The sequence below is a fragment of the Mobula hypostoma genome, chromosome 26, assembly GCF_963921235.1.
Source record: "Mobula hypostoma chromosome 26, sMobHyp1.1, whole genome shotgun sequence".
In the NCBI taxonomy this organism is placed as follows: Eukaryota; Metazoa; Chordata; class Chondrichthyes; order Myliobatiformes; family Myliobatidae; genus Mobula; species Mobula hypostoma.
The window spans coordinates 38,946,295-38,970,584 of record NC_086122.1 but is presented as its reverse complement, the minus strand read 5'-3'; the positions used below and the strand labels follow the sequence as shown (position 1 = coordinate 38,970,584).

At 40.4% G+C, this 24,290-nt stretch overlaps 1 protein-coding gene across 1 annotated transcript in view; it reads left to right on the top strand.

Moving 5' to 3' along the window:
* Positions 1-21,094, top strand: part of rcc1 (regulator of chromosome condensation 1) — a 39,258-nt gene extending 18,164 nt beyond the window's left edge. Inside the window, exons 4-10 of the mRNA XM_063034053.1 lie at positions 3,597-3,776; positions 11,112-11,208; positions 13,198-13,320; positions 14,147-14,299; positions 19,015-19,134; positions 19,518-19,670; positions 20,673-21,094. Of these exons, the coding sequence (XP_062890123.1) occupies positions 3,597-3,776; positions 11,112-11,208; positions 13,198-13,320; positions 14,147-14,299; positions 19,015-19,134; positions 19,518-19,670; positions 20,673-20,842 (996 nt within the window). The 3' untranslated portion in view covers positions 20,843-21,094. The remainder of the gene's footprint in view (positions 1-3,596; positions 3,777-11,111; positions 11,209-13,197; positions 13,321-14,146; positions 14,300-19,014; positions 19,135-19,517; positions 19,671-20,672) is intronic.
* Positions 21,095-24,290: the final 3,196 nt, after the last annotated feature.

The following is a 24,290-nucleotide window of genomic DNA, read 5'->3' as shown; positions in this document are numbered from 1 at the left end:
TGATGATTCAGAGATCATTGCCAGAGGCTCAGCAATCTCCTCCCTCGCTTCCCACAATAGCCTGGGGCACATCTCATCTGGTCCTGGCGACTTATACAACTTGATGCTTTCCAAAAGCTCCAGTACATCCTCTTTCTTAATATCTACATGCTCAAACTTTTCAGTCTGCTGCAAGTCAGCACTACAATCACCAAGATCCTTGTCCATAGTGAATACTGAAGTAAAGTATTCATTAAGTACCTCTGCTAATTCCTCTGGTTCCATACACACGTTCCCACTGTCACACTTGATAGGTCCTATTCTTTCACATCTTATCCTCTTGCTCTTCACATACTTGTAGAATGCCTTGAGGTTTTCCTTAATCCTGCCTGCCAAGGCCTTCTCATGGCCCCTTCTGGCTCTCCTAATTTCTGTTTTAAGCTCCTTCCTGTTAGCCTTATAATCTTCTAGATCCCTAACATTATCTAGCTCTCTGAACCTTTTGTATGCTTTTCTTTTCTTGACTAGATTTATTACAGCCTTTGTACACCATGGTTCCTGTACCCTACCATAACTTCCCTGTCTCATTGGAACATACCTATGCAGAACTCCACACAAATATCCCCTGAACATTTACCACATTTCTTCTGTACTTTTCCCTGAGAACATCTGTTCTCAATTTAAGCTTCCAATTTCCTGCCTGATAGCCTCATAATTTCCCTTACTTTAATTAAAAGCTCTTCTAACTTGTCTGTTCCTATCTCTCTCCAATGCTGTTGTAAAGGAGATAGAATTATGATCACTATCTCCAAAATGCTCTCCCACTGAGAGATCTGACACCTGACCAAGTACAGTCTCTCCCCTTGTAGGCGTATCTACATATTGTGTCAAGAAACTTTCCTGAACACACCTAACAAACTCCACCCCATCTAAACCCCTCGCTCTAAGGAGATGCCAATCGATATTTGGGAAATTAAAATCTCCCATCACGACAACTCTGTTATTATTACACCGTTCCAGGATCTGTTTCCCTATCTGCTCCTCGATATCCCTGTTATTATTGGGTGGCCTATAAAAAACACCCGGTAAAGTTATTGACCCCTTCCTGTTCCTAACCTCCACCCACAGAGACTCCATAGACAATCACTCCATGACGTCCACCTTTTCTGCAGCATGACACTATCTCTGATCAACAGTGCCACGCCCCCACCTCTGTTGCCTCCCCCGCCCCATCCTTTCTGAAACATCTAAAACATGGCACTTGAAGTAACCCATTCCTGTCCCTGAACCATCCAAGTCTCTGTAATGGCCACCACATCATAGCTCCAAATACTGATCCACGCTCCAAGCTCATCGGCTTTGTTCACAACACTCTTTGCGTTAAAATAGACACATCTCAAACAGTTGGTTTGAGCGCGTCCCTTCTCTATCACCTGCCTATCCTCCCTCACACACTGTCTCCAAGCTTTCCCTATTTGTGAGCCAACCACCTCTTCCCCAGTCCCTTCAGTTCGGCTCCCACCCCCCAACAATTCTAGTTCAAACTCTCCCCAGTAGCATTAGCAAACCTCCCTGCCAGGTTATTGGTCCCCCTGGGATTCAAGTGCAACCTGTCCTTTTTGTACAGGTCATACCTGCCCCAAAAGAGGTCCCAATGATCCAGAAATCTGAATCCCTGCCCCCTGCTCCAATCCCTCAGCCATGCATTTATCCTTCACCTCATTCTATTCCTATACTCATTGTCACGTGGTACAGGCAGTAATCCCGAGATTATTACCTTTGCAGTCCTGCTGCTCAACTTCCTTCCTAACTCCCTGTACTCTTTTTCAGGACCTCTTCCCTTTTCCTATCTATGTCATTGGTACCAATATGTACCACGACTTCTGGCTGTTCTCCCTCCCACTGCAGGATACCTTGGACGCGATCTGAAATATCCCGGGCCCTGGCACCTGCGAGGCAAACTACCATCTGAGTTTCTTTCCTGTGTCCACAGAATCGCCTGTCTAACCCCTAACTATAGAGTCCCCTATTACTACTGCCTTCCTCTTCCTTTCCCTACCTTTCTGAGCCTCAGGGCCGGACTCTGTGCCAGAGGCACAGCCACTGTTGCTTCCCCCAGGTAGGCTGACCCCCCCCCCCAAACAGTATTCAAACAGGAGTATTTATTGTCAAGGGGTGCAGCCCCAGGGGTACTCTCTAGTACCTGACTCTTCCCCTTCCCTCTCCTGACTGTTACCCACTTGTTTGTCTCCCATGGCCCTGGTGTGACCACCTGCCTGTAACTCCTTTCTATCACCTCCTCTCTCTCTCTCTCTGACCAGACGAAGGTCATCGAGCTGCATCTCCAGTGCCGTAACTCGGTCCCTTAGGAGCTGCAGCTCGACACACCAGGTGCAGATATGGCTTTCCGGGAGGCTGGGAGACTCCAGGACCTCCCACATCTGACATTGAGCACAGAAAACCGGCCTCACACACGTACTTCCTCCTTTCTGCAATTAACACAGGTAAACCTACCTCACCTCATTACTGCCTAAGCTCTTTGAGCCAAAGCCCTATCACTCTACTACCTCTTACTCCGCTGCCCACTGGATATGGCAGTCTTTTTAAATTTTTCCTGCTTTACTGGCTGACGTCATGCACCTGCGTGGTCTTCCTCTCTTACCCTGAGTAGTAAAATGCCTTTGCTCCGGAAATCCTTAGCCGATCATAGCTGATGCTGTGTTGAACTCAGCGTCACCATATTCCTGAACTCACCATACCTCTGACTCATTAGTAGTTTAAATGTCTGCAATCTCTTATTTTCGTTGTATTCTAGTGTAGTGAATTATGAAGATACATAATGTACTGAGAGTAGAAATTCCTGTGCCCATCTTGCATGCATTTATTCTGAAAATGGTTTTGGATATGTCCACTTGAAGAAACGTCCCCCTTTTCACTCTCCCCCTGAAATGTTCTGCAATCGCTTGTTCCAAGATCACTTATCTTTCAAATTTTTAGTCTATCAGTCCAAGCTGCTTAATCTTCCTGAATTTTTCTCAACCCTGTCATCTAAGTAACCAAATACTTGAAACTTTTTTTTTGCACTGCAGTTGCATCATTCATTAGATGTAGAGATTAAAACTATGTATAGTATGCGGTAAAGTTATATTAAGACCTCATATGCCATTTGCGATACAGAGTAACACACACAAAATGCTGAAAGAACTCAACAAGTCAAAAACAATCTATGCAGAGGAATAAGAGGGCTGCAGAAAGTATAGGAGGGAATGTCAGAGATAAGTTACAAGGTCACAGGGAGAACATGCAAACTTATTTGCATGTCGAGGGGGGTGGGGGTGTGTGATAGGCAGCGTTATTGAACCCAGGTCACTTATGCTGTGATAGTATTATGCTAACTGCCACAATATCCTGCTACCTTACCTATTCATGATCAGTTTAGTGAGCTTCAGTTAGAACAAATTGTTGTTTGGGGTATAAAACTGGAAACACATTGTTCAACTTATCCATTGACAGTGACAAAGAAATAGGTGACCAAGTTATGAAAGTTGAGTGAGTATTGGCCATAACTGCAGTTCAAACAGACTAGAATTTGCTCAACTGATCTTTTCTATCCTCAGGTTTACACATTTGGTTGCAATGATGAAGGTGCACTTGGACGTGATACATCGCAGGATGGGTCAGAAATGGTTCCATCCCGAGTTCTCCTTGATGAACACGTGGTTCAGGTTTCTGCTGGTGACAGTCACACAGCGGCTCTGACTGAAAACGGCCAAGTCTACATCTGGGGTTCCTTCAGGGTAAGCTGTGGCAAGGCTAATGGGAGATTTAATGGATTGATTTTAAATTGTTAGATTTTGAGATGGTGAAAGATGTGCATTGATAACCAGAAGATGCAGGTTTAAAGTAATTGCTGAAAAGCAAAAGATAGCTTTTTTTAAAAAATAATTAGTCGTTAGGGTGAGGATTGTGTTGCCTGCAAGGTCAGGTTAAGTCAAGTCACTTTTTATTGTCATTTCGGCCATAACTGCTGGTAAGTACACAGTAAAAACAAGACAACATTTTTCAGGGCCATGGTGCTACATGAACAATACAAAAACTACACTAGACTACAGACCTATCCAGACTGCATAAAGTGCACAAAACAGTGCAGGCATTGCAATAAATAATAAACAAGACAATAGGCACAGTAGGGGGCAGTAGATTGGTGTCAGTCCAGGCTCTGGGTATTGAGAAGTCTGATGGCTTGGAGGAAGATACTGTTACATAGTCTGGTCGTGAGATCTCGAATATTTCGGTGCCTTTTGCCAGATGGCAGGAGGGAGAAGAGTTTGTATGAGGGGTGCGTGGGGTCATTTCATAATGCTGTTTGCTTTGCGGATGCAGCGTGTGGTGTAAATGTCTGTAGTGGTGGGAAGAGAGACCCCAATGATCTTAGCTGACCTCACTATCCGCTGCAGGGTCTTGCGATCCAAGGTGGTACAATTTCCGAACCAGGCAGTGATGCAGCTACTCAAGATGCTCTTAATACAAACTCTGTAGAATGTGGTGAGGATGTTGGAGGTGGACCTTTCTCAGCCTTTGCAGAAAGTAGAGACGCTGCTGGGCTTTCTTTGCTATGGAGCTGGTGTTGAGGAACCAGGTGAGATTCTCCGCCAGCTGAACACCAAGAAATTTGGTGCTCTTAACGATCTCTATGTAGGAGTCGTCGATGTTCAGTGGAGGGTGGTCGTTCCGTGTCCTCCTGAAGTCAACAACCATTTCTTTTGTTCACATTCAGAGACAGGTTGTTGGCTGTGCACCAGTCCGTTAGCTGCTGCACCTCCTGTCTGTATGCTGGCTCATCGTTCTTGCTGACGAGACCCATCACGGTCGTGTCATCGGCGAACTTGGTGATGTGGTTCGAGCTGTGTGTTGCGGCACAGTCGTGGGTCAACAGAGTGAACGGCAGTGGACTGAGCACACAGCCCTGGGGGGCCCCTGTGCTCAGTGTGATGGTGTTGGAGATACTGCTTCCAATCCGGACTGACTGAGGTCTCTCAGTCAGGAAGTCTAGGATCCAGTTGCAGGGGGAGGTGTTCAGGCCCAGCAGGCTCAGCTTTCCAATCAGTTTCTGAGGAATGATTGTGTTGAATGCTGAACTGAAGTCTATGAACAGCATTCGAATGTATGTGTCTTTTTTGTCCAGGTGGGTTAGGGCCAGGTGGAGGGTGTTGGGAATGGCTTCGTCTGTTGAACAGTTGGGACGGTACGCGAACTGCAGGGGGTCCAGTGAGGTGGGCAGCAGGGTCTTGATGTGCCTCATGATGAGCCTCTCGAAACACTTCATGATGATGGATGTGAGTGCGACGGTAGTCGTTGAGGCAGGACACTGAAGGCTTTGGCATGGGGACGATGGTGGCAGTCTTGAAGCACGTAGGAATGACGGCACTGCTCAGGGAGGTGTTGAAGATGTCAGTGAGAATCTCAGCTAGCTGGTCTGCACATCCTCTAAGTACTCTGCCAGGAATATTGTCTGGTCCAGCAGCCTTCTGTGGGTTGACCCTGCACAGGGTTCTCCTCACATCGGCCGCGGTAAGACATAGCACCTGGTCGTTTGGAGGAGGGGTGGTCTTCCTCGCTGCCACGTCATTTTCCTCCACAAAATGAGCATAGAAGTTATTCAACACATCTGGGAGGGAGGCACAGTGGAAACAGATGAAAGAACTTGGTAGAATACAAAACATAAATACAAGCAACTGCTTTAAATTCTGATGAAGAGTCTTGGCCTGAAACATTGACTCTCTATTCTGTCTTACCTGCTGAGTTCCTTCATTTTGTGTGTTTTACTTTGGTACTGTGCAAAATTTATTTCTCAGAGTATTGCTTACTGATGCTTACAATTCTGTGTTCATGCTGTACTCAAATTTGTGACAATGTAAAGCATAATAGAAATCAGTAAGGTTTCAAAACGTGAATTGTTTTTTTTCCTCATATTGGCCTGAGGATTAAATGGGAAAAGCTAAATATACATTAAACTCAGGAAAAATATTTTCCTCGTATTGAAATTCCCAAAAGAGGGAAGCAATTTAAATGTACGATCTTTATGGTAATTTTCAAAAGCAAGCTGGATAAATACTTGATGAGAACCAATTTGCAAAGCATTAGGGCATAACTGTCTCTTCCAAGCACTTTGCTTTAACTATGAATTAGAAAAGGGAACTGTCGGAAATATTTAACATGTCAGTCAGCATCTGTGGACAGAATTAATGTTTCAGAATTGTACTGCTGGATGTTTGTTCTTGGTCTTCCTATCTTGACTCAATAATTCCTCTCTTTTGTTTCCTCACATTAAGAAGTGCAACACCTTTTGCAATCTAACAGTTTCTGATTTCCAGTCACCTCATTATCTGAAAGATCAGCTGGTTGGCTGGTGTCACAGCATCAACCTTCATTCAGTGTCAGTAAACCAAGGAATTAATTGTGGACTTCAGGGAGGAGAAGTTGAGGGAATACACACCAGTCCTCCTCCTTAGCAATGGACAGCGTAAGAAGTTTCATTTTCCTGGGTGCCAATATTTCATATTTATGCAATTGCAAAGAAAGCATGACAGTGGCAGTGTTTAATTAGAAGTTTCAGAAGACATCACTATGCTTGCAAAGTTGTAAATGCATGTGGAGAGTATTCTGATTGCATCACTGTCTGGTATGGAGGGGCCAATGCAGAGGATCAGAAAAAGTTGCAGGAAGTTGTAAACAGTCAACTCCATCATAGGCAATAGACTCCTCAGCAACTTCAAAAGGCGATGCTTCAAAAAGGTTCTCATCACCCAGGACATGGCCTCTTCCCTTCATCAAGGAGGAGGTGCAGGAACCTGAAGACCTGTACTCTGTTTCAGGAACACCACCTTTCCCTTTGCTATCAGATTTCTGAATGGATGCTGCCTCACTATGTTTTCACACACAGGAGAAAATTTGCAGAATCTGGAAGTCCAAGGCAACACACAAAATGCTGGAGGAACTCAGAAGGTCAAGCAGCATCTGAAATGAATAAATAGTTGATGTTTTGAGCTGAGAACCTTCCATCACGACTGGAAGGGAAGTGGGGGTGGGGGGAGAGAACACAGAATAGTACAGCACAGTATAGGCCCTTCGGCCCACAATGTTGTGCCGACCCTCAAACCCTAACTCCCATATAACCCCCTACCTTAAATTCCTCCATATACCTGTCTAGTAGTCTCTTAAACTTCACTAATGTATCTGCCTTTACCACTGACTCAGGCAGTGCATTCCACTCACCAACCACTCTCTGAGTAAAAAACCTTCCTCTAATATCCCCTTGAACTTTCCACCCCTTATCTTAAAGCCATGTCCTCTTGTATTGAGCAGTGGTTCCCTGGGGAAGAGGTGCTGGCTATCCACTCTATCTATTCCTCTTATTATCTTGTACACCTCTATCATGTCTCCTCTCATCCTCCTTCTCTCCAAAGAGTAAAGCCCTAGCTCCCTTAATCTCTGATCATAATGCATACTCTCTAAACCAGGCAGCATCCTGGTAAATCTCCTCTGTACCCTTTCCAATGCTTCCACATCCTTCCTATAGTGAGGTGACCAGAACTGGGCACAGTACTCCAAGTGTGGCCTAACCAGAGTTTTATAGAGCTGCATCATTACATCGCGACTCTTAAACTCTATCCCTCGACTTATGAAAGCTAACACCCCATAAGCTTTCTTAACTACCCTATCCACCTGTGAGGCAACTTACAGGGATCTGTGGACATGTACCCCAGATCCCTCTGCTCCTCCACACTACCAAGCATCCTTGACATCAGAATAAAAAGGTGTGGGAGGGGCAGGACTAGCTAGAAGGTGATAGGTGAAGCCCAGTGGATAGGATAAAGGAATCTGATAGGATAGGAGATTGATAGGACCATAAAAGAAAGAGAAGGAGGGTGGTCCCCAGGGGGAGGACATAGGCAGGTAGAAGAGGTAAGAGGCCAAATTAGGGAATAGAAGAGAGGAGAGAGTTTTATTTTACCAAAAGGAGAAATCTGTGTTCGTTCCTTCAGGTAGGAGGCTACCGAGACGAAATATAAGGTGTTGCTGCTCCACCCGGAGGATGGCCTCATTGTGGCACAAGAGGAGGCCATGGACCGACATGTCAGTACGGGAATGGGAACACCCTTTCTAACTGATTTTAGGGATCATTTGAAATTTTCAGCACTTAATTCTCTCTATCTTGCTGTCTTTGCCCAGCAAATGCACTCTAGATTGTGATCAAATTGAATGGTCCAACAGGTTTGAGGGCTGGAAACAATGGATGCAAATGTCATCCAATCTGTAACAGGTGTGCCAAACCTATCTGACTTCTTGTTAGTGCAGAGGATGTGCTGCCACTTGTAATGTTCATTTTGTGCAAACTACTTGGCTACTTTTTAAACAATGAATATTCAGACTTGCAGCAATTTTGATGTCAGGCATTTACAAAGCACTCTGTAGAAGTACTTTACAAATGTAGTCATTGATTTAACGTTGGTAAAGCACTAGCAGGTTTCCACACAGCAATTACATAAATTACTGTATATTTGGGGGTAAATTTTGCCACTGGGTAAAGATACTTTCAGAATATTGCCACAGAATTTTTATACTCTGTGTGAGGGAAGACAAGCCATTGCATTGGGAAGGTGGTACCTCCAAATTTTATGCTTTCCTTTGTTGCTGCACAAGACTATCAGGCTAGATTTTGTACTCGAGCCTCTGTTATAAATTGAACCACAGACAAGAATACTGTCCACTGAGCCATACTTGATGCACCTTCTCTTCAGCAGCAATCAAACCATTTATTTCTTTAATTTTCAATCCATTTTAGTATGAGGTTGTAGATTTCATTAACTTCTCTTGAGACACTAGATTTTCTTTCTTTCTTTTTCTTTTTAAATCTTTTTATTGAGTAAGTATACAAAAAAGGTAAGCCATATAAACATTAATACAATGTTAAAGTATAATAAAATTCCAAAAGATAACAATACCAAAAAGAAAATACTACAAACAATGTAATTTAAGCATAAGAAACCAAAATAACATAATAGTATACTAGATTTTATATATATCAATGGAAAAAAAGAAAAAAAAAACCCCAAAAAAAACCCACCGTGCAACTAACTAAAAGCAAAGCAAAGCAATGGGCTAACTTGAAACCAAACAGAGTTAAACTTAAAATCACGTCCTCAATCCCGACCTCCATTAAAACAGTGAAAAAAAAAACAAGAAGGGTAAATATTACATTAAATGAAAATATCGAATAAAAGGTCCCCAAATCTGTTCAAATTTAAATGAAGAATCATAAAGGTTACTTCTAATTTTCTCCAGATTCAAACATAAAATCGTCTGAGAAAACCAAAAAAAGGTAGTTGGAGCATTAAGCTCTTTCCAATGTTGTAAAATACATCTTTTCGCCATTAAAGTAAGAAATGCAATCATTCTACGGGCTGAAGGGGAAAGATTACTAGAAATTTTAGGTAGTCCAAAGATAGCAGTAATAGGGTGAGGAGAGATATCTATATTTAATACCTTAGAAATAATATTGAAAATATCTCTCCAAAAAGTTTCCAAAGTAGGGCAAGACCAAAACATATGAGTTAAAGAGGCTATCTGCCCCGAACATCTATCACAGAAAGGATTAATATGCGAGTAAAAACGCACTAACTTATCTTTGGACATATGTGCTCTATGCACCACTTTAAATTGAATTAGGGAATGTTTAGCACAAATAGAGGAAGTATTAACTAATTGTAAAATCTGCCCCCAATCATCCACAGAAATGGTAAGCCCCAATTCCTGTTCCCAATCTACCCTAATCTTATCAAATGGAGCTTTCCTGAGTTTCATAATAATATTATAAATCATAGCCGATGCACCTTTCTGACATGGATTAAGGTTAATTATCGAATCTAAAATATATATAGGAGGAAGCATTGGAAAGGAAGGAAGTATAGTACTTAGAAAATTTCTAACTTGTAAATATCTAAAAAAATGTATTCTTGATAGGTTATATTTATTAGATAATTGTTCAAAAGACATAAGGGAACCATCTAAAAATAAATCCAAAAACCGTAAAATACCCTTAGTCTTCCAAGTTTGAAAAGCGCGATCCGTAAAAGAGGGAGGAAAAAATATGTTACCTAAAATAGGAATCGCTAACCCGAATTGATTAAGATCAAAAATTAAGATATTGCATTAGAACCTCTTGCAATTGCTATTCGAGAATCTTCAAATATTACTGGGATAACTCGGGGATTAAAGTCCCATAAATTATCACTCTATGCTGATGATTTACTTTTATATATTTCTAATCCTGAGAGATCTATTCCTGCTGTTTTAGAGTTATTAGCACAATTTGGTCTTTTCTCAGGTTATAAATTAAATCTTAGTAAGAGTGAACTTTTTCCGATTAATAAACATCTTCCCTTATATTATAAATTTCCATTTAAATTGATTAATAATTACCTTTCATATCTTGGGATTAAAATTACTTGTAAACATAAAGATTTATTTAAGACTAACTTTTTACCATTAATAGACCATATTACTCAACTTTCATCTAAATGGTTTCCTTTATATTTAACTTTGATTGGTCGTATTAATGCAGTTAAGATGTTTTTTTTGCCAAAATTTTTATATGTGTTTCAGGCATTACCAATTTTCGTTCCTAAATCTTTTTTTGATAAAGTCGACTCTAAAATTTCTTCATTTATTTGGCAGAATAAGAATCCGAGACTGGGTAAAATACATTTACAGAAAGCTAAGAGAGATGGAGGTTTAGCATTACCTAACTTTAGATTTTATTATTGGGCTATTAATATTCGACATATGAAATTTTGGTTACTTGACCGGGATATACTATCTATTCCTAAATGGGTAGCATTGGAATTACAATCTGTTCAGGGTTATACACTTGGTTCTATTTTAGGTTCATCTCTTCCTTTTGATTCGAAACGCCTTAAGCAGGTCTCTAACCCGATCGTTAAATATGCTTTGCGTATTTGGTTTCAATTCAGAAAATTTTTTGATCTTAATCAATTCGAGACACTAGATTTTCAAAAACTTGCATTGTTTTGAGGACTGTGCTTGATGTGTTTAAATTTAAAATCCTGCAGGATAGCAATGGAGTTATTGGACTACTGGAAGCAATGAAGACCAGCTTTTTGCCACTGGAAGTTCCTCTTGATGTTCCTATTGTTAAAATTGTCTCAGGTAAGACAGGTTTTACTTGCACTAGTTAATTCAGGTCTGCAATGCTTTTCTATGTCAGATACACCAGACAGAACCATCCTGCAGCATTAAGAGGACATAAATGACAAATTACAAGATAAATACTTAATTTCTTTTTGTATGGTGATAAGTTACATATGTGTAAGTGTTTTATAGAATTAGTATATTTTGATGTTTACATATTTCTTTGATTTTTCAGTATGGATAATGTATTTCATTATGAAAGTCTGAAAGTATTGATGTTGACTTGCGTATTTTTCTGCTTGTTCTTTATAATACTTCTAAGTCAGGAAGTGAGATTTTTTTAAAAAATGATACTTAAAAAAAAACATGTATTAAACAGGAATATTTAAGACAATATTTTCGTAACATCATGATGCCATCAATTTTCATTATTGTACAACCTTTAACAAATAGTTCTTGGGGTTTTTAGAGATTCCATCAGCTTAGTGTGCAGTTGTAAGAGGATTTTAAATTGTGATCCTTCCCCACAGACCCTTAGATACAGGAAGAAGGCCGGGAACTGGGGTGAGGAGGAGACAAAAAAGGATCAGTCATGATTGAATGGTGGAGCAGACTCAATGGGCCAGATGGCCTAATTCTGCTCCCATGTCTTATGATCTTAGTCGTTATAGCTTTGTTCAGATTTGGGCGTCCATCAGCAGAAGATCCAGGATCTTGAAGTGTGCCAGTTTCCATTATTCAGTTGCGGCTGCTGAAGACAGCACACAGCTTTGTATCTTTTGCTGTTTCATTCAGGAGTTCTGATGTGAAATGGACTTTGCTGACATTACGGGATCATCCAACTGCACAGATGATGCACTTGAAATCACTGTCCAGAGTAACTGGCTGGACCACTGTCAGTGGAAGCTGAGAATCAATAGAATAATACAGTTGATGAGCAGAAAGGGAATGGTCTAGCACTGAGTTTATAGAGCTCAAACCAGAAATGTGTAAAGTAATGCATTTTGGTATGTCAAACGTGAAGGTAGAATTCAAGGTTAATGGCAGGATTCTTAGCAGTGTGGAGGAACAGAGAGATCTTGAGATCCGCGGCAATAGATCCCTCAAAGTTGCTGCACAAGTTGATAGGGTGATTAAGAATTTGCAAGATGTGTTGACCTTCATTAGTCAGGGGATTGAGTTCAGGAGTTATGACGTATTGTGTTCAGTCCTGGTCGCATCTTTATAGGAAATATGTGGAAACTTCAGAGAAGGTGCAGAGGAAATTTACCAGGATACTGCCTGGTTTAGAGAGCAGGTCTTATGAGTGTAGTTTAAGTAAGCTAGGGTTTTCTCTTTGGAGCAAAGGAGGATGAAAGGTGACTTGGTAGAGCTGTATAAGATGATAAAAGGCATGGATTGGGTCAATTGTTGGAGCCTTTTCCCCAGGGTGGAAATGGCTAATCCGAGAGGTGATTGGAGGAAGTACAGGTGGGATGCCAAAGGTAGATATTTTACACAGTTGAGGGTGTATAGAGAATGCTGCCAGATACAGACACATTAGGATATTTAAGACACAAACAAGAGAAAATTTGCAGATGCTGGAATCTAAGCAACACACACAGAATGCTGGAGGAACTCAGCAGGCCAGGCAGCATCTGTGGGAAAAAAAGTGCAGTCAAGTTTTCGGGCTGAGACCCTTTGGCAGGACTGGCATTTTGTGTGTGTTGCAGGGACATTTAAGAGCCACTTTAGGCACATGGATGAAAGGAAATGGAGAGCTGTGCGAGGGAATTGTTAGGTTGATCTTAGAGTAGGTTAAAAGGTCTTGTGTGTGAAAGTCTTTGGGATGTCTGAGGTTGTAAATGCACCTCAATGCACATCTCTCCTGCACTAGAGCTGAAGATGGCCCCGCTCTATTGTGAGAGCTAAAAGTGATGGTTTCCTTTTGTTCACCTTGGGAATAGTTGCATTGCCTTGGTTGCTTGAATAGAAATGGATGACGTATTTGAATTTTTTTCTTTTTAGGTAATGATCACTTGGCGATGCTGTCTCTTGATGGTGACATTTTGACTTCTGGCTGTGGTGAGCAGGGACAGCTAGGAAGAATTGCAGAATGTTTCACAAATCGGGGAGGACGAAGAGGTCTAGGTAAATACAGAATTAAATCAGGCATTTGAGCTACATTAGGAAGTAGCCATTTGTCCCCTTGGACCTGCTGTGCCCTTCCATTAAAATCTCAGCACACTTGTTCTCTATTCCTTGTAATAATCACATTTTGATGCTTAATCGATCAAAATCAAAAACAAATTTGTTTTGCAATTCCCCCTCTTAAGGTTAATGAATTGATGCCGTTTATTGTTTTTTTTTGTCAGGCTTATTGGCTCTCCTATCAGATTCCTTCCTCTCCAGCCCTTCGAACTTCACCCTCCCAGCTTCACCTATCACCTAGCTTGTCTTTCTTCCACCACCCCCCCACCTTTTTCTGGCATTTTCCCCCTTCCTTTCCAGTCCTGATAAAGGTCCTTGGCCCAAAACGTTGACTCTTCATTCCTTTCTATAGAGTCTGCCTGATCTGCTGATTTCCTCCAGCATTTTGTGTGTGAATGCAATGGGTTGTTTTCCTTGGGGTGGGGGGACTTGGGAGCAATTGAATTGAGGTCTAGAAATTTAAGAAAAGACGAGATAGGATTATTTCCATTGATAGAGGCCAGTAACAAGCAGGCATAAAGTTGTTAATTGGTAGACAGATGAGAGAAAATGAGAAGGTGATGTCTGGAAGTCACTGCAGAGATTGGTGAAGGTACACATTTAAAAAATGCCTGGATGAACACTGGAAGTGTTGCATCGTGGAGGGCAATGGACACATAACTGGAAAAATGGATTAACCTATTTTGGCTAATATGTTCTGATGACCCAAATAGCTTCCCTGTGTGTCAGTGATGCTTACAATGTTCATTTTATTTAATTTGTTCAGAGCGACTACTTACTCCCAAGATCCTACGACTCAAATCCAAAGGGGGCAGGAAGGTGAAGTTTTGTGATGTTTTTTGTGGTGCGTATTGCACATTCGCAATTTCGAAGGAAGGCCACATCTTTGGTTTTGGACTCTCCAATTATTATCAGTTAGGTGAGCAAAATTCAGAATTATTTACTATGCATTATTATTTGAATATACATAAAACTCTGTTTGGCCTATGTACCAGTAGGAATCTGTGTACCTTAGAATTGGAAGTAGGGCATTCAGTTTCTTGTGCCAGCTCTGCTATTGACTGATTTTCCTTTGTTGTAATGCTCAATTTTCTTCAAAATCTAGAAATCTGTTAATCTCTCCCTGGAATGCACCTTATGACCTAGCCTCCATAGTCCTTTTTAGCAGAGAATTCCAAAGATTCATTAGTACCCAGTGACTGGAAAAAAAACTTTGCGTTTCTCTCCTGAAAGGCTGATTTCTTGTTTTGAGATGATGATTTTGACATTTCAGACAGGAAACCATCAATTCAGCATCATTGCTTTAGAGCAGATTTTCCCAATGGGGGCAGTTGTGTGTCCTAAGGGGGCATTGGGGGGAGTAGAAGTCGTCAGGGGGGCTTTCAAGATTCTTAGGGGTAGTGGCACCTTACTTGAAGAGCAAAGCATGAATGGCTGATCAACTCGCTGCTGTCATCAACATCTGATAGGCAATTCCAGTTTGTTTTAATTTTTTATTTTAATTTAGCCCCACTAATAATGGATAAATACATATGGCGCGATCTCTGAGTCGGAAGGTGGCGAAGCCTTGAATTCTAATGCTGCTAAGAAACAAACTACAGAAAGTGTGCTAATATAGTGTTACATACCTGGAGTATTTATTTTTACTCCATTCCTGTCAGATCAGTGATGCCCCATTGTGTCTTATTTGTGATACTGTACTGTCTGATGAACCATGAAACCATCAAGGTTGCAGGAACATTTTGTAAAAGACACCCTGAAAAGGCTACTTATGGTATTACTCAGTCCAGAAGATGAAAGAAGCATTTGAAAAGCGTTGCACACTAGTCATTTGCCCTGAAAGCTAAAAATAACTTTAATAGTGGTCTCATTGCTTCTATAACATTTCCAAAATGAAAGTAAAGCATGCAAAACTCATTGGAGAAAGATTGATAATGCCTGCTGTATCAGAAGTGAAAAACACTTCTCAAAACGGATACCAGTATTTTAAAATCAATTCCCGAGTAATTAACTCCAGCTCGTCTTACTGACAAAATGAGTGAAGAAGTTGAGTAATCAACTATGTACAGAGCTACAAAAAACAAAATTTTGGATACAGCTGAATGAGCCAAGCATGCAAGGTAACAAGGCATTGCTAATGACATATGTACAGTTTATCAAAGATGGAAAAGTTCATGAAGAGATTCTCTTGTTAAAAGTTAAAATAAATATCAATGGAGAATCAATCTACGATGAGCTCAATGTATATTGAGGATAAAAATATTCTGATTAGGAACATGATTTCTGGTGCAACAGATGGAGCACCGTATATGACAGGTCGCCATACTGCTTTGGTGGCATTTATGAGAAAAGAACTTTCAAGTCTCTTTGCGATCCATTGTGTAATTCCTTTTCAACATATCACAGCCAAAAACCTCAGCTAGCAACTTTTCAAGCATGACTCCTGTAATATCTGCTATCAACAAAATTAAAGTTCATCCATTAAATAGCAGAATATTTCGCCAGTTATGCCAAGATAATGATGAAGAGTTTGAATGCTTGCTGCTTCACATTGAAGTGTGTTGGCTGTAAAAAGCGTTTAAAACGTTTCTTTGATCTTTTTGGCACTTATTGAATTTTTGCTCAAAATCGACAAGAGCTTGGAAAACAAGATTGAAATTCTACAGGGAAATGTGGCATACCTACAGGTCTGTATAACAAAATGAGTATTCTAAATATGAAACTGCAGAATGAAAGTTGCAATTTAATCAAGGCAAGAAGGTGCAGTGTCCACTTTTATCAGAAAATGGGAAATATATAAGCAAAACATTGGGGGAAGAATGTTCTCTCAGTTCCCTGCATGGAAAGTATCAGAGATGGTGATTTGCAATAGTACTACTTACACCTCCAGTCACTAAAGAAGAATTTTCAGAATCATTCAAGGACTTGAATGATCAGGAAACTCTGGACTGGGGTAGTTAACCCATTTCTTTGCAAGGTGGAAGAATAGGACGAGAGCTTGCAAGAAGAAATGATCAAAATTCAGAACGATGAAGAAGTAAAAATGCTTTTCAAAAATGTTGGCTTTTGTGGTGTGTGGCTACACTGTCATATGAAGCTTCTTGGTCTTTGGAGAAGAGACAAACTGCTCATTACATTTCCATCCTCCTACCTTGTTGAAAGGGTCTTCAGTGCTGTGAACCACATACTCACAAAAAACAAAAACCATTTGGTCATTGTTACCTGTGGGCACTTGAGGCTTTTGCTGTTACAACTTGAACCAGGTATTTAAACTCTTGCTAAAAACCATTAAGCTCAAGGATTGCATTCATGTTGAAGCTGCTGTACAGCGTACAGGTACTGTGCAACACGCACAACACGCTGGAGGAACTCAGCAGGTCAGGCAGCATCCGTGGAAACGTTGACTGTCCGTTTCCACGGATGCTGCCCGACCCGCTGATTTCCTCCAGCGTGTTGTGCGTGTTGCTTTGACCCCAGCATCTGCAGAGTATTTTGTGTGTACAGGTACTGTGTAAGCTAGGTTTAAAGACAAATAAAAAAATTTAAAGCAGAAATATTTTTCTCAGGTTAGCATATGGTAGACATGTTTTTACACTATGGGATCGCTGGAGAGTACATTGTGCTTAAGAGGAGCGTTGGTAAGTATGAAGGTGCTTTATGGGGGCATCGGCAAGTATGAAGGTGCTTTGGAGGGTGTTGAGCTAAAAAGGTTGGAAAACACTGCTTTAGAGCCTTGTGAAAACTTATTTAACAAAGGAAAATGTTGCTTGGTTATTTCACAAGAATATTATCATGAAAATTAACTTCGAGACGCTAAAAAGTAAATTGGGATAATTGACTAAAGCCTTACTTGAGAGGTAGTTTTTATTATAGGCAGGGACGGTTGAGGAAGTTCAGCCTCAAGACTGACATTTTCGTGAAATATGTTGTTTTGCAGCACCAATACAGAGTGATGCACAAAAAAGTTGCAATAAGAAATGTATAAAAAAAAATTAAGTAAGTATTGGAAAAAAAAGATTCATTATCTATTCAGAAATCTGATGGAGGAGAGGGGAAGAAGCTGTTTTTAAATGTTGATGGAAAGCCAGTGTTTTCGATCACTGCTTGTCCAATTACCCTGCCAAGTGTGAACTATGATCTCTGTATAGATGGTTTATATTGAAATATTGTTGGAAGATGAAACCCGTTCAGAAAGCAAAGCCTGTGTGCCGGTTTTACATTGAACTGCTTAACCAGCCATGGTTTCTGCATCAAAGTCTCTCAGCAGTTGCAATGTTATTGGCTGTTTTCCTCCTTGCCCTACTTAACCATGTTGCTATTAGAGTCATAGAACACTACAGCATAGTTGTTGTGGTCTCCCTATATGAGGAAAAACGAGGACTGTGTTCAGTGTGCTTTTGACATTGAAAGACAATCCTAAAGTGTTTTGCAACCAATGAAGAGCAGTAACTTCTGTAGGGAATGTAATCCAACTTCCACCATTTCATGTTCACCCATTAATATTATGCTCATTGACCAATTTTGTCTTTACTTTTAAATCCTCTGCGAACTTCAACAGACTGACAACCCTTCCACACAGCAAGATCCTACAGATAGTGTTGAGATCATGTGCATTAGTGGTTGATGTGGATAGAACCTTTCCTTACATTGAAAGTGCTTGCAAGCAATTAATCCTTCTTCCCAGCTCTTCCCATAACATCAGACAAATAGCTGTGAAGTGGGATGAATCTCTGCAGTTCCTTGATTGCTGGTGTGGATTTGTTAAGTGATCTACTTTACGCTTTATTTTTCATATGGGGGCCATTTGGTCCATCACACTTTGCCAGTTTGAAAAAGAATCTCCAGTTCCCTACTCTTCTTTAGATACACAAATCTTACATTTTCCAGTTTTTATCCAATCCATTCTGAAAAATTCCTGTGGATGTTTTTTTGTACAACATTCAGTAATTCTGCTTCACATCAAAATAATTCATTGTGTATAAAGTGGTGCTTCCTCTGTGGTATGATGGTCCTTTGCATCAATCACTTTGAATCACTGAAATGGTGGCTGAATCTCATGTGAGAGGGAGGAATTTCTCTAATTGACTTTTTCAAACCCCAAATAATTTATCTGTTATATCAGTAATCTCCGCTGCATGAGGAGTACATGCAGCTTTTCTGTATGACTAAAGTCTCTCATCCCCGATAGAGTTCTAAATGTCCTTTGCACTCTGCTGAATAGCTTGATCTTATTTTTAAACTATGACAAAAATTAGATCCAATATTCCATCTTAATCTCAGCTCTGATTCATAAAGGTGAAGTACTTAACGGCATCATGTGTTATATACCTGACCCCTGCCAGTTATGTTTCTGTGATTCAGCGAGGAAAATGACCTTGCCTTTATCCTGTGGAAAGTTTGTGTGTGTTTAACAGGGCATAAAGTGACTCAGCCTGTAAGTGCTAACCCCAAATGTTGGATAGTCACATTGATGCTCATCATTGAGTGATAGACCGGTGCAGTGGACCATCCTGTAACAGGAGTGACTGCTTTCAGGAAAGAGATACCATCAGTAGCTGAGGAAGGGGAAAAAAAGTCAAGAGGTGCAAAGGGAACAAGATATATATGAGCTGTGCTCTCTTGTTTCTGCCACAGGAACACCAGGCACCACCTCCTGTTACTTGGCACATAAGTTAACTGCATTCAAGAACTCGAAAAAGTCTTGGGCCAAATTCTCAGGTGGACAGCATCATACGTTGTGCTTGGACTCTGAAGGTAGGTGTCTCAGTGGGGAGAAAAGAAATATTCTTGTGTTTGCAGTGGGAGTCACTTTCCACTTTGAGTTTTTCCAGGTTGGCAAGGGTGGTGGAAGTTCCATCAATTCTTTGGATGCTGGCTTTTATTGTACAGTTTCTACTCGGGCATGTGTTCTATCATTTTTTTTTCCCTTGCCAGGCTAAATTTATTCTGGCATGTTCCCCCTTTTTAAGTTCTGAAGAAGGGTCTTGGCCTGAAACATCGACTGTTTATTTATTTCCATTGGTGCTGCCTGATCTGATGAGTTCCTCCAGCATTTTGTGGTATTGCTTTGGACTTCCAGCATCTGCAGAATTTCTCATGTTTATAAATTTCTATCCTGCTTTTTTTCTATGTAAAAGGTAAAGTGCACAGCTTGGGTCGAGCAGAGTACGGGCGTCTAGGACTGGGAGAAGATGCCACAGAGAAGAGCACACCTACTATCATTCAAGGACTCCCTGTTATCACTGATGTGGCTTGTGGGGCTTCTGTTAGTTATGCAATTAGCAAGGATGGTAAGAATTTGCCTTTCTCATGGATTGTAGGTTTTCTGCTCACTTTATTATTCATATGTCAGATGAATTGGGCGCATGGTATGATCCAAGCCATCTGGCTGGAGTGCCATCTCTGTTAAAGTGGTCCTGCCAGAGGTTATGGTAAAAGGAATGTAATTGAGAGGGCTAATAAATCAGCCATGATGGAATGGTGGCACAAACTTAATGGGTTGAATGGCCTAATTCTTCTCCATGGTCTTATGGTCTTTGTCATTAATTGTTATTCCATTGAAGGAGCCTGGGCATGAATCAGGAGTTCTTCATCTGTCAGATAGACGCAGAACATTCCATGGCTCAGTTTGCAAGGAGAGTTTTCCCCAACACTCTTATCCAGTAATAAAATTGCATTAAATTTAAACCGTGAAGTTGGCCCATTAGGTCTATATTTTGCACAAGCCTCCATAACTCTCTAATCAGCATTTTTTTAAAAAATTACCATTGTTGCATTGTTGTCCACAGTAGCATGTGTAGGAACATAAACAGAATCATGATAAGGTCATGTAGCTTTAGAAATTCTCCACTATTCAGCCTTGAATATACTCAATGGTTGAGCACATGCAGCCTCCCAAGGTCAAGAATTGTTGTGCAAAGAAAATTCTAAAAATCACCTAATCTGTTCCAAGTGGCTGGCCCTTGTTAGAAGTTTCCCATTGATCCCAATTCTCCATTGAGAGGAAACACCAACTTAAATATATATATAGATATTATAACTTAAATATTATATATAGATATTATAACTTAATGTAATTACCTGATGGCATCTTGTGATTCATTGAGGCCTTTTTAAAAATTCTAACTCGATCTGCAGTTTTTAGGTATGGCTGCTGCATTTCCAGCAATGACTGTCTGCTTCACTGGCCCTAAAATACTTAGGCAGTCTCGTCTTTGTCAACGTTACTGTACAAATCCACAAGTTGTTAACTCTGTGAGCTCTGATGCACATCACTTTTCCCTGTTTTTCAGGTCGAGCCTTTGCCTGGGGCATGGGGACGAACTTCCAGCTGAGCACAGGCAATGAGGAAGATGAATGGAGTCCCATCCAGATGACAGGTCAGCAGCTGGAGAACAGAATAGTGCTGTCCATCTCCAGTGGAGGCCAGCACACTGTACTACTAGTAGCAGACTGTGAATAGAGCTGAGGATGCTAGCTACCTGCACAAAATCTACTGCCAAAACAAACCTCAACCTCCATCCCATCCCATCTGGACCAAGAATATGCATAACTGATGATTTTTAATTGATTTAGAACACAATGATGAAAATTCAGTTTTATTTTAAGTTATAATCATTTTTCTATGTTAAACTTCCAAGTTTATTTGTGCGAGATTGTCTGGGCAGGCAAGCAGATTGAAGAGGAAAAAAATATTCTTTTAAAATCTAATAAATCTTTTTGTAATAGTTTTCTATAAGATGTTTGTGTTTCTTGTCCTTGTGTAGCTTGACATATTTTGATAACTTGAGTGATTGAGGTGTGTTTGATTTCACCTGTGTGACTTTGTTAAGGGTGTGTTTTTTTTCATCCATAGCTTAAGTTTGCTTAAAGTTTTCATATAGAATCTCAGCCTGGGGTCCACAGATGCCTTGGTTAATGGTAGGAATCCATGGCATAAAAAAGGCTGGGTACCCCTGCTATGAGGCAAAATTTTCCAATGAAAGAGTTTAAATTGAAAAGCATATAGAATAGGATCAAAATCAAAATGCAATTTACGATTACAGATTTGGATTATATGAAATCTATTGTTTTGCAGCAGCAGCATAAAATTACAATGAATTATAGAAAAGGAATAATGAGATTTCATGGGTTCATGGACTATTCAGAAATCTGATAGTAGAGAGGAAGAGTGTGGGTCTTCAGGGCCCTGTACCTTTTCTATGATGCTCCAGATGCTGAGGATCCTTAGAATGGATGCACCTTCTTAAGGCATTGCCTTTTGAAGATGTCCTCGATGAAGGGCAGTGTTGCGCCTATGTTGGAACTGGCTAAGGTTACAACCATCTTCAGCATCTTTTAATCCTGTACATCAGTGTCTCCCTAACTGATGGTGATGGAACTAACCAGAATGCTCTCCACCATGCATCTAGGCATATTTCCAAGCTGATATACTGAATCTCCTCAAGTACCTAATGAACTAGAGGTACTGGTGTACTTTCTATGTGATTGCACCAATATTTTGTGAAAAGACGTTGTATTAAGGGGTACCAAAACATTGATAAACAAGCATTTTCAGTCATAACTGTCAAACAGAAAATGGATAAAAACCTACAGTTCACTAATGAAGTTATTTAGACACTTTGTTTTTCAGAGAGCTGGCATAAGCACGAGAGATACTTTGAACTTCTAATGTCTCATTTGTAAAATTGGTAAGGAGAGGAACCTGCAGAGCACTTATTGTTGGCCAGCCCATGCAGTTACTATGGGGTGGGTGTGTCCAATGTGAGCCAGATGGGCTGAGGTACTTAATGGACAGCTGAGGATGAGTATCAGAGCAGTAAGATTACTGGCAGAAGCGTGAAAGGTTTTGTGGTTGCAGAGGGAAAGTTTATGAAGAGTTATCACAATGTTGCTGTTGTCATTAGAATGAGGTAGTCTTGATAGAGCAGCTGGTCATCTTCCTTTCCTGTGAATTCAGTAGATTTGGTGACATCTGACATGGCTCAGCCATTGATCTTTTTGGCTGCTGTCAAAAGGTTGAAGACTCACTTGATCTGATTGAGATACTCAGGCTGGTAGTCTAGTGCACACTGGAGTATCAAAGGATAAGATATTAAACTAAGGGTAGAGTGAGGCCACTATTCCAACAGTCTGGTGTTCTGACCAATTTTTACCATTAACTGGGGGTTAGCTGGACAATTTCACTTATTGTCTGTGTGGCCTTTCCACACATAAACTAGGTTTTACATTATATTCAAAATTCGCTTAGGCACCTTGGAGCATGTTGAGATTGTAAAAGGTACCATACAGATACAGATTCTTTTTTACGCCACAATTCAGAACGCAAGTCTCTGCATGATTGTTCTGAGATGATGCCCCCTGTGCATTCTCCCCATTGTTCTTGGTCTTTCCTTTTTAATGTAATTGTCCTTTGAAAGAAACAAATGATCACCCAGACCATTTGCTGATCCAACAACTAATTTCTCCTTATCCAATTTTATAATTGATCACAGCCTCTCCTGAGGAAATTAATTTTCTCCCTACACTCTCTAAATTAAACCCTATTAAATATTCTTTTGGTGTTCCAGTTCAAATTGTTGCCATTGCTCATGCTTACAACTAGTTGACGCTGTTATTCTGATCTACTCTGAATCATCTTTAGTTTGGATGTGCTTTCAGCAATGGGATGCCTATATAATACATATTAACTGCAATTAATCCTTTATCTGAAGTTACTCTTTATCATCCCTTAAATATAAGACCCTTAATTATAAAAATGTAAATTCTGTTGGCTACGCACACAAAATGCTGAAGAAACTCAGCAGTCCAGGCAACATCTATGGAAAAGAGTATAGTTGACATCTTGATGAAGTGTCTTGGCCTGAGATATAGACCAATGCTGTTTTCCATAGATGTTGCCTGGCCTGCTGAGTTCCTCCAGCATTTTGTGTGCATTGTTTGGATTTCCAGCATCTGCATGTTTTCTCTTCTCTGAAATTCTGTTGGCTATTATTTTATGGTTTCCTTTTATGTTTAAGTAACTAATAGAATTTTTAATACCCAAGATCAAAATCACCTTCCTGCTAGTCTTCAACTAATACTGCTATATTTCTTCAGCTTTCAAAATGTAATTCTTCTTATCCCTTCTCTTGTGCAAGTTCACATGTATTTCTACCTTTAGACAATGCAAGGGAAGCTCTTCAGCATGTCACTTAACTTGTCTTCACCAAGTTAGCTCTCTGATAACTGACTGAATATCTAAGCATTTTGTTGCTAAAATGTTGAACTTAGCTTTGATTTTATCCCCACTAGGTAAAGATGGGTCAGCTTTGCAAATTGTTTCAACTTCCTTTGGAGTTTGGCAGTTGGCATTTTTTCACTTAAAGGGTAGACAACCTCTCTTCCTGTACAGCTACTTAGTGCACAATATGAGAAGCTTACAAGGTTAGTACAAATTAAGTCTTGAGGGATGGTCTTGGCCCGAAACGTTGACTGTTTATTCTGCCTGACCTGAGTTCCTCCAGCATTTTGTGAGTTGCTTTGGATTTCCAGCATCTACAGAAGCTTTAGTGTTTAAAGTTAGTACAAAAGCTGGAGATTACAGAACAGGGGCCTGCACAAGGGCCTCTGTCTGACATCGATCATTAACGGAGAGCTGCATCAGTGGAGAAATGCAGAGACATGGATATGATGATGTAGAAATGTATTGGATGCCATCAGATACTATAGTAAACTCAATGTCTGAGCAAGTGACAGGGATTGTCCCAAAAACATATGGTGGAAAATAATAGAGAAAGTGATGGATGTATGGAGACTGGTTTGAGATACCATGAATATACATGTCTCTGCACCGTCGCCCTGTCATGGAAGTTGAATCATTTGAGGTGAGAAATGAAGTAAATTATGGAAGAAATAATTCAGAAATTGCC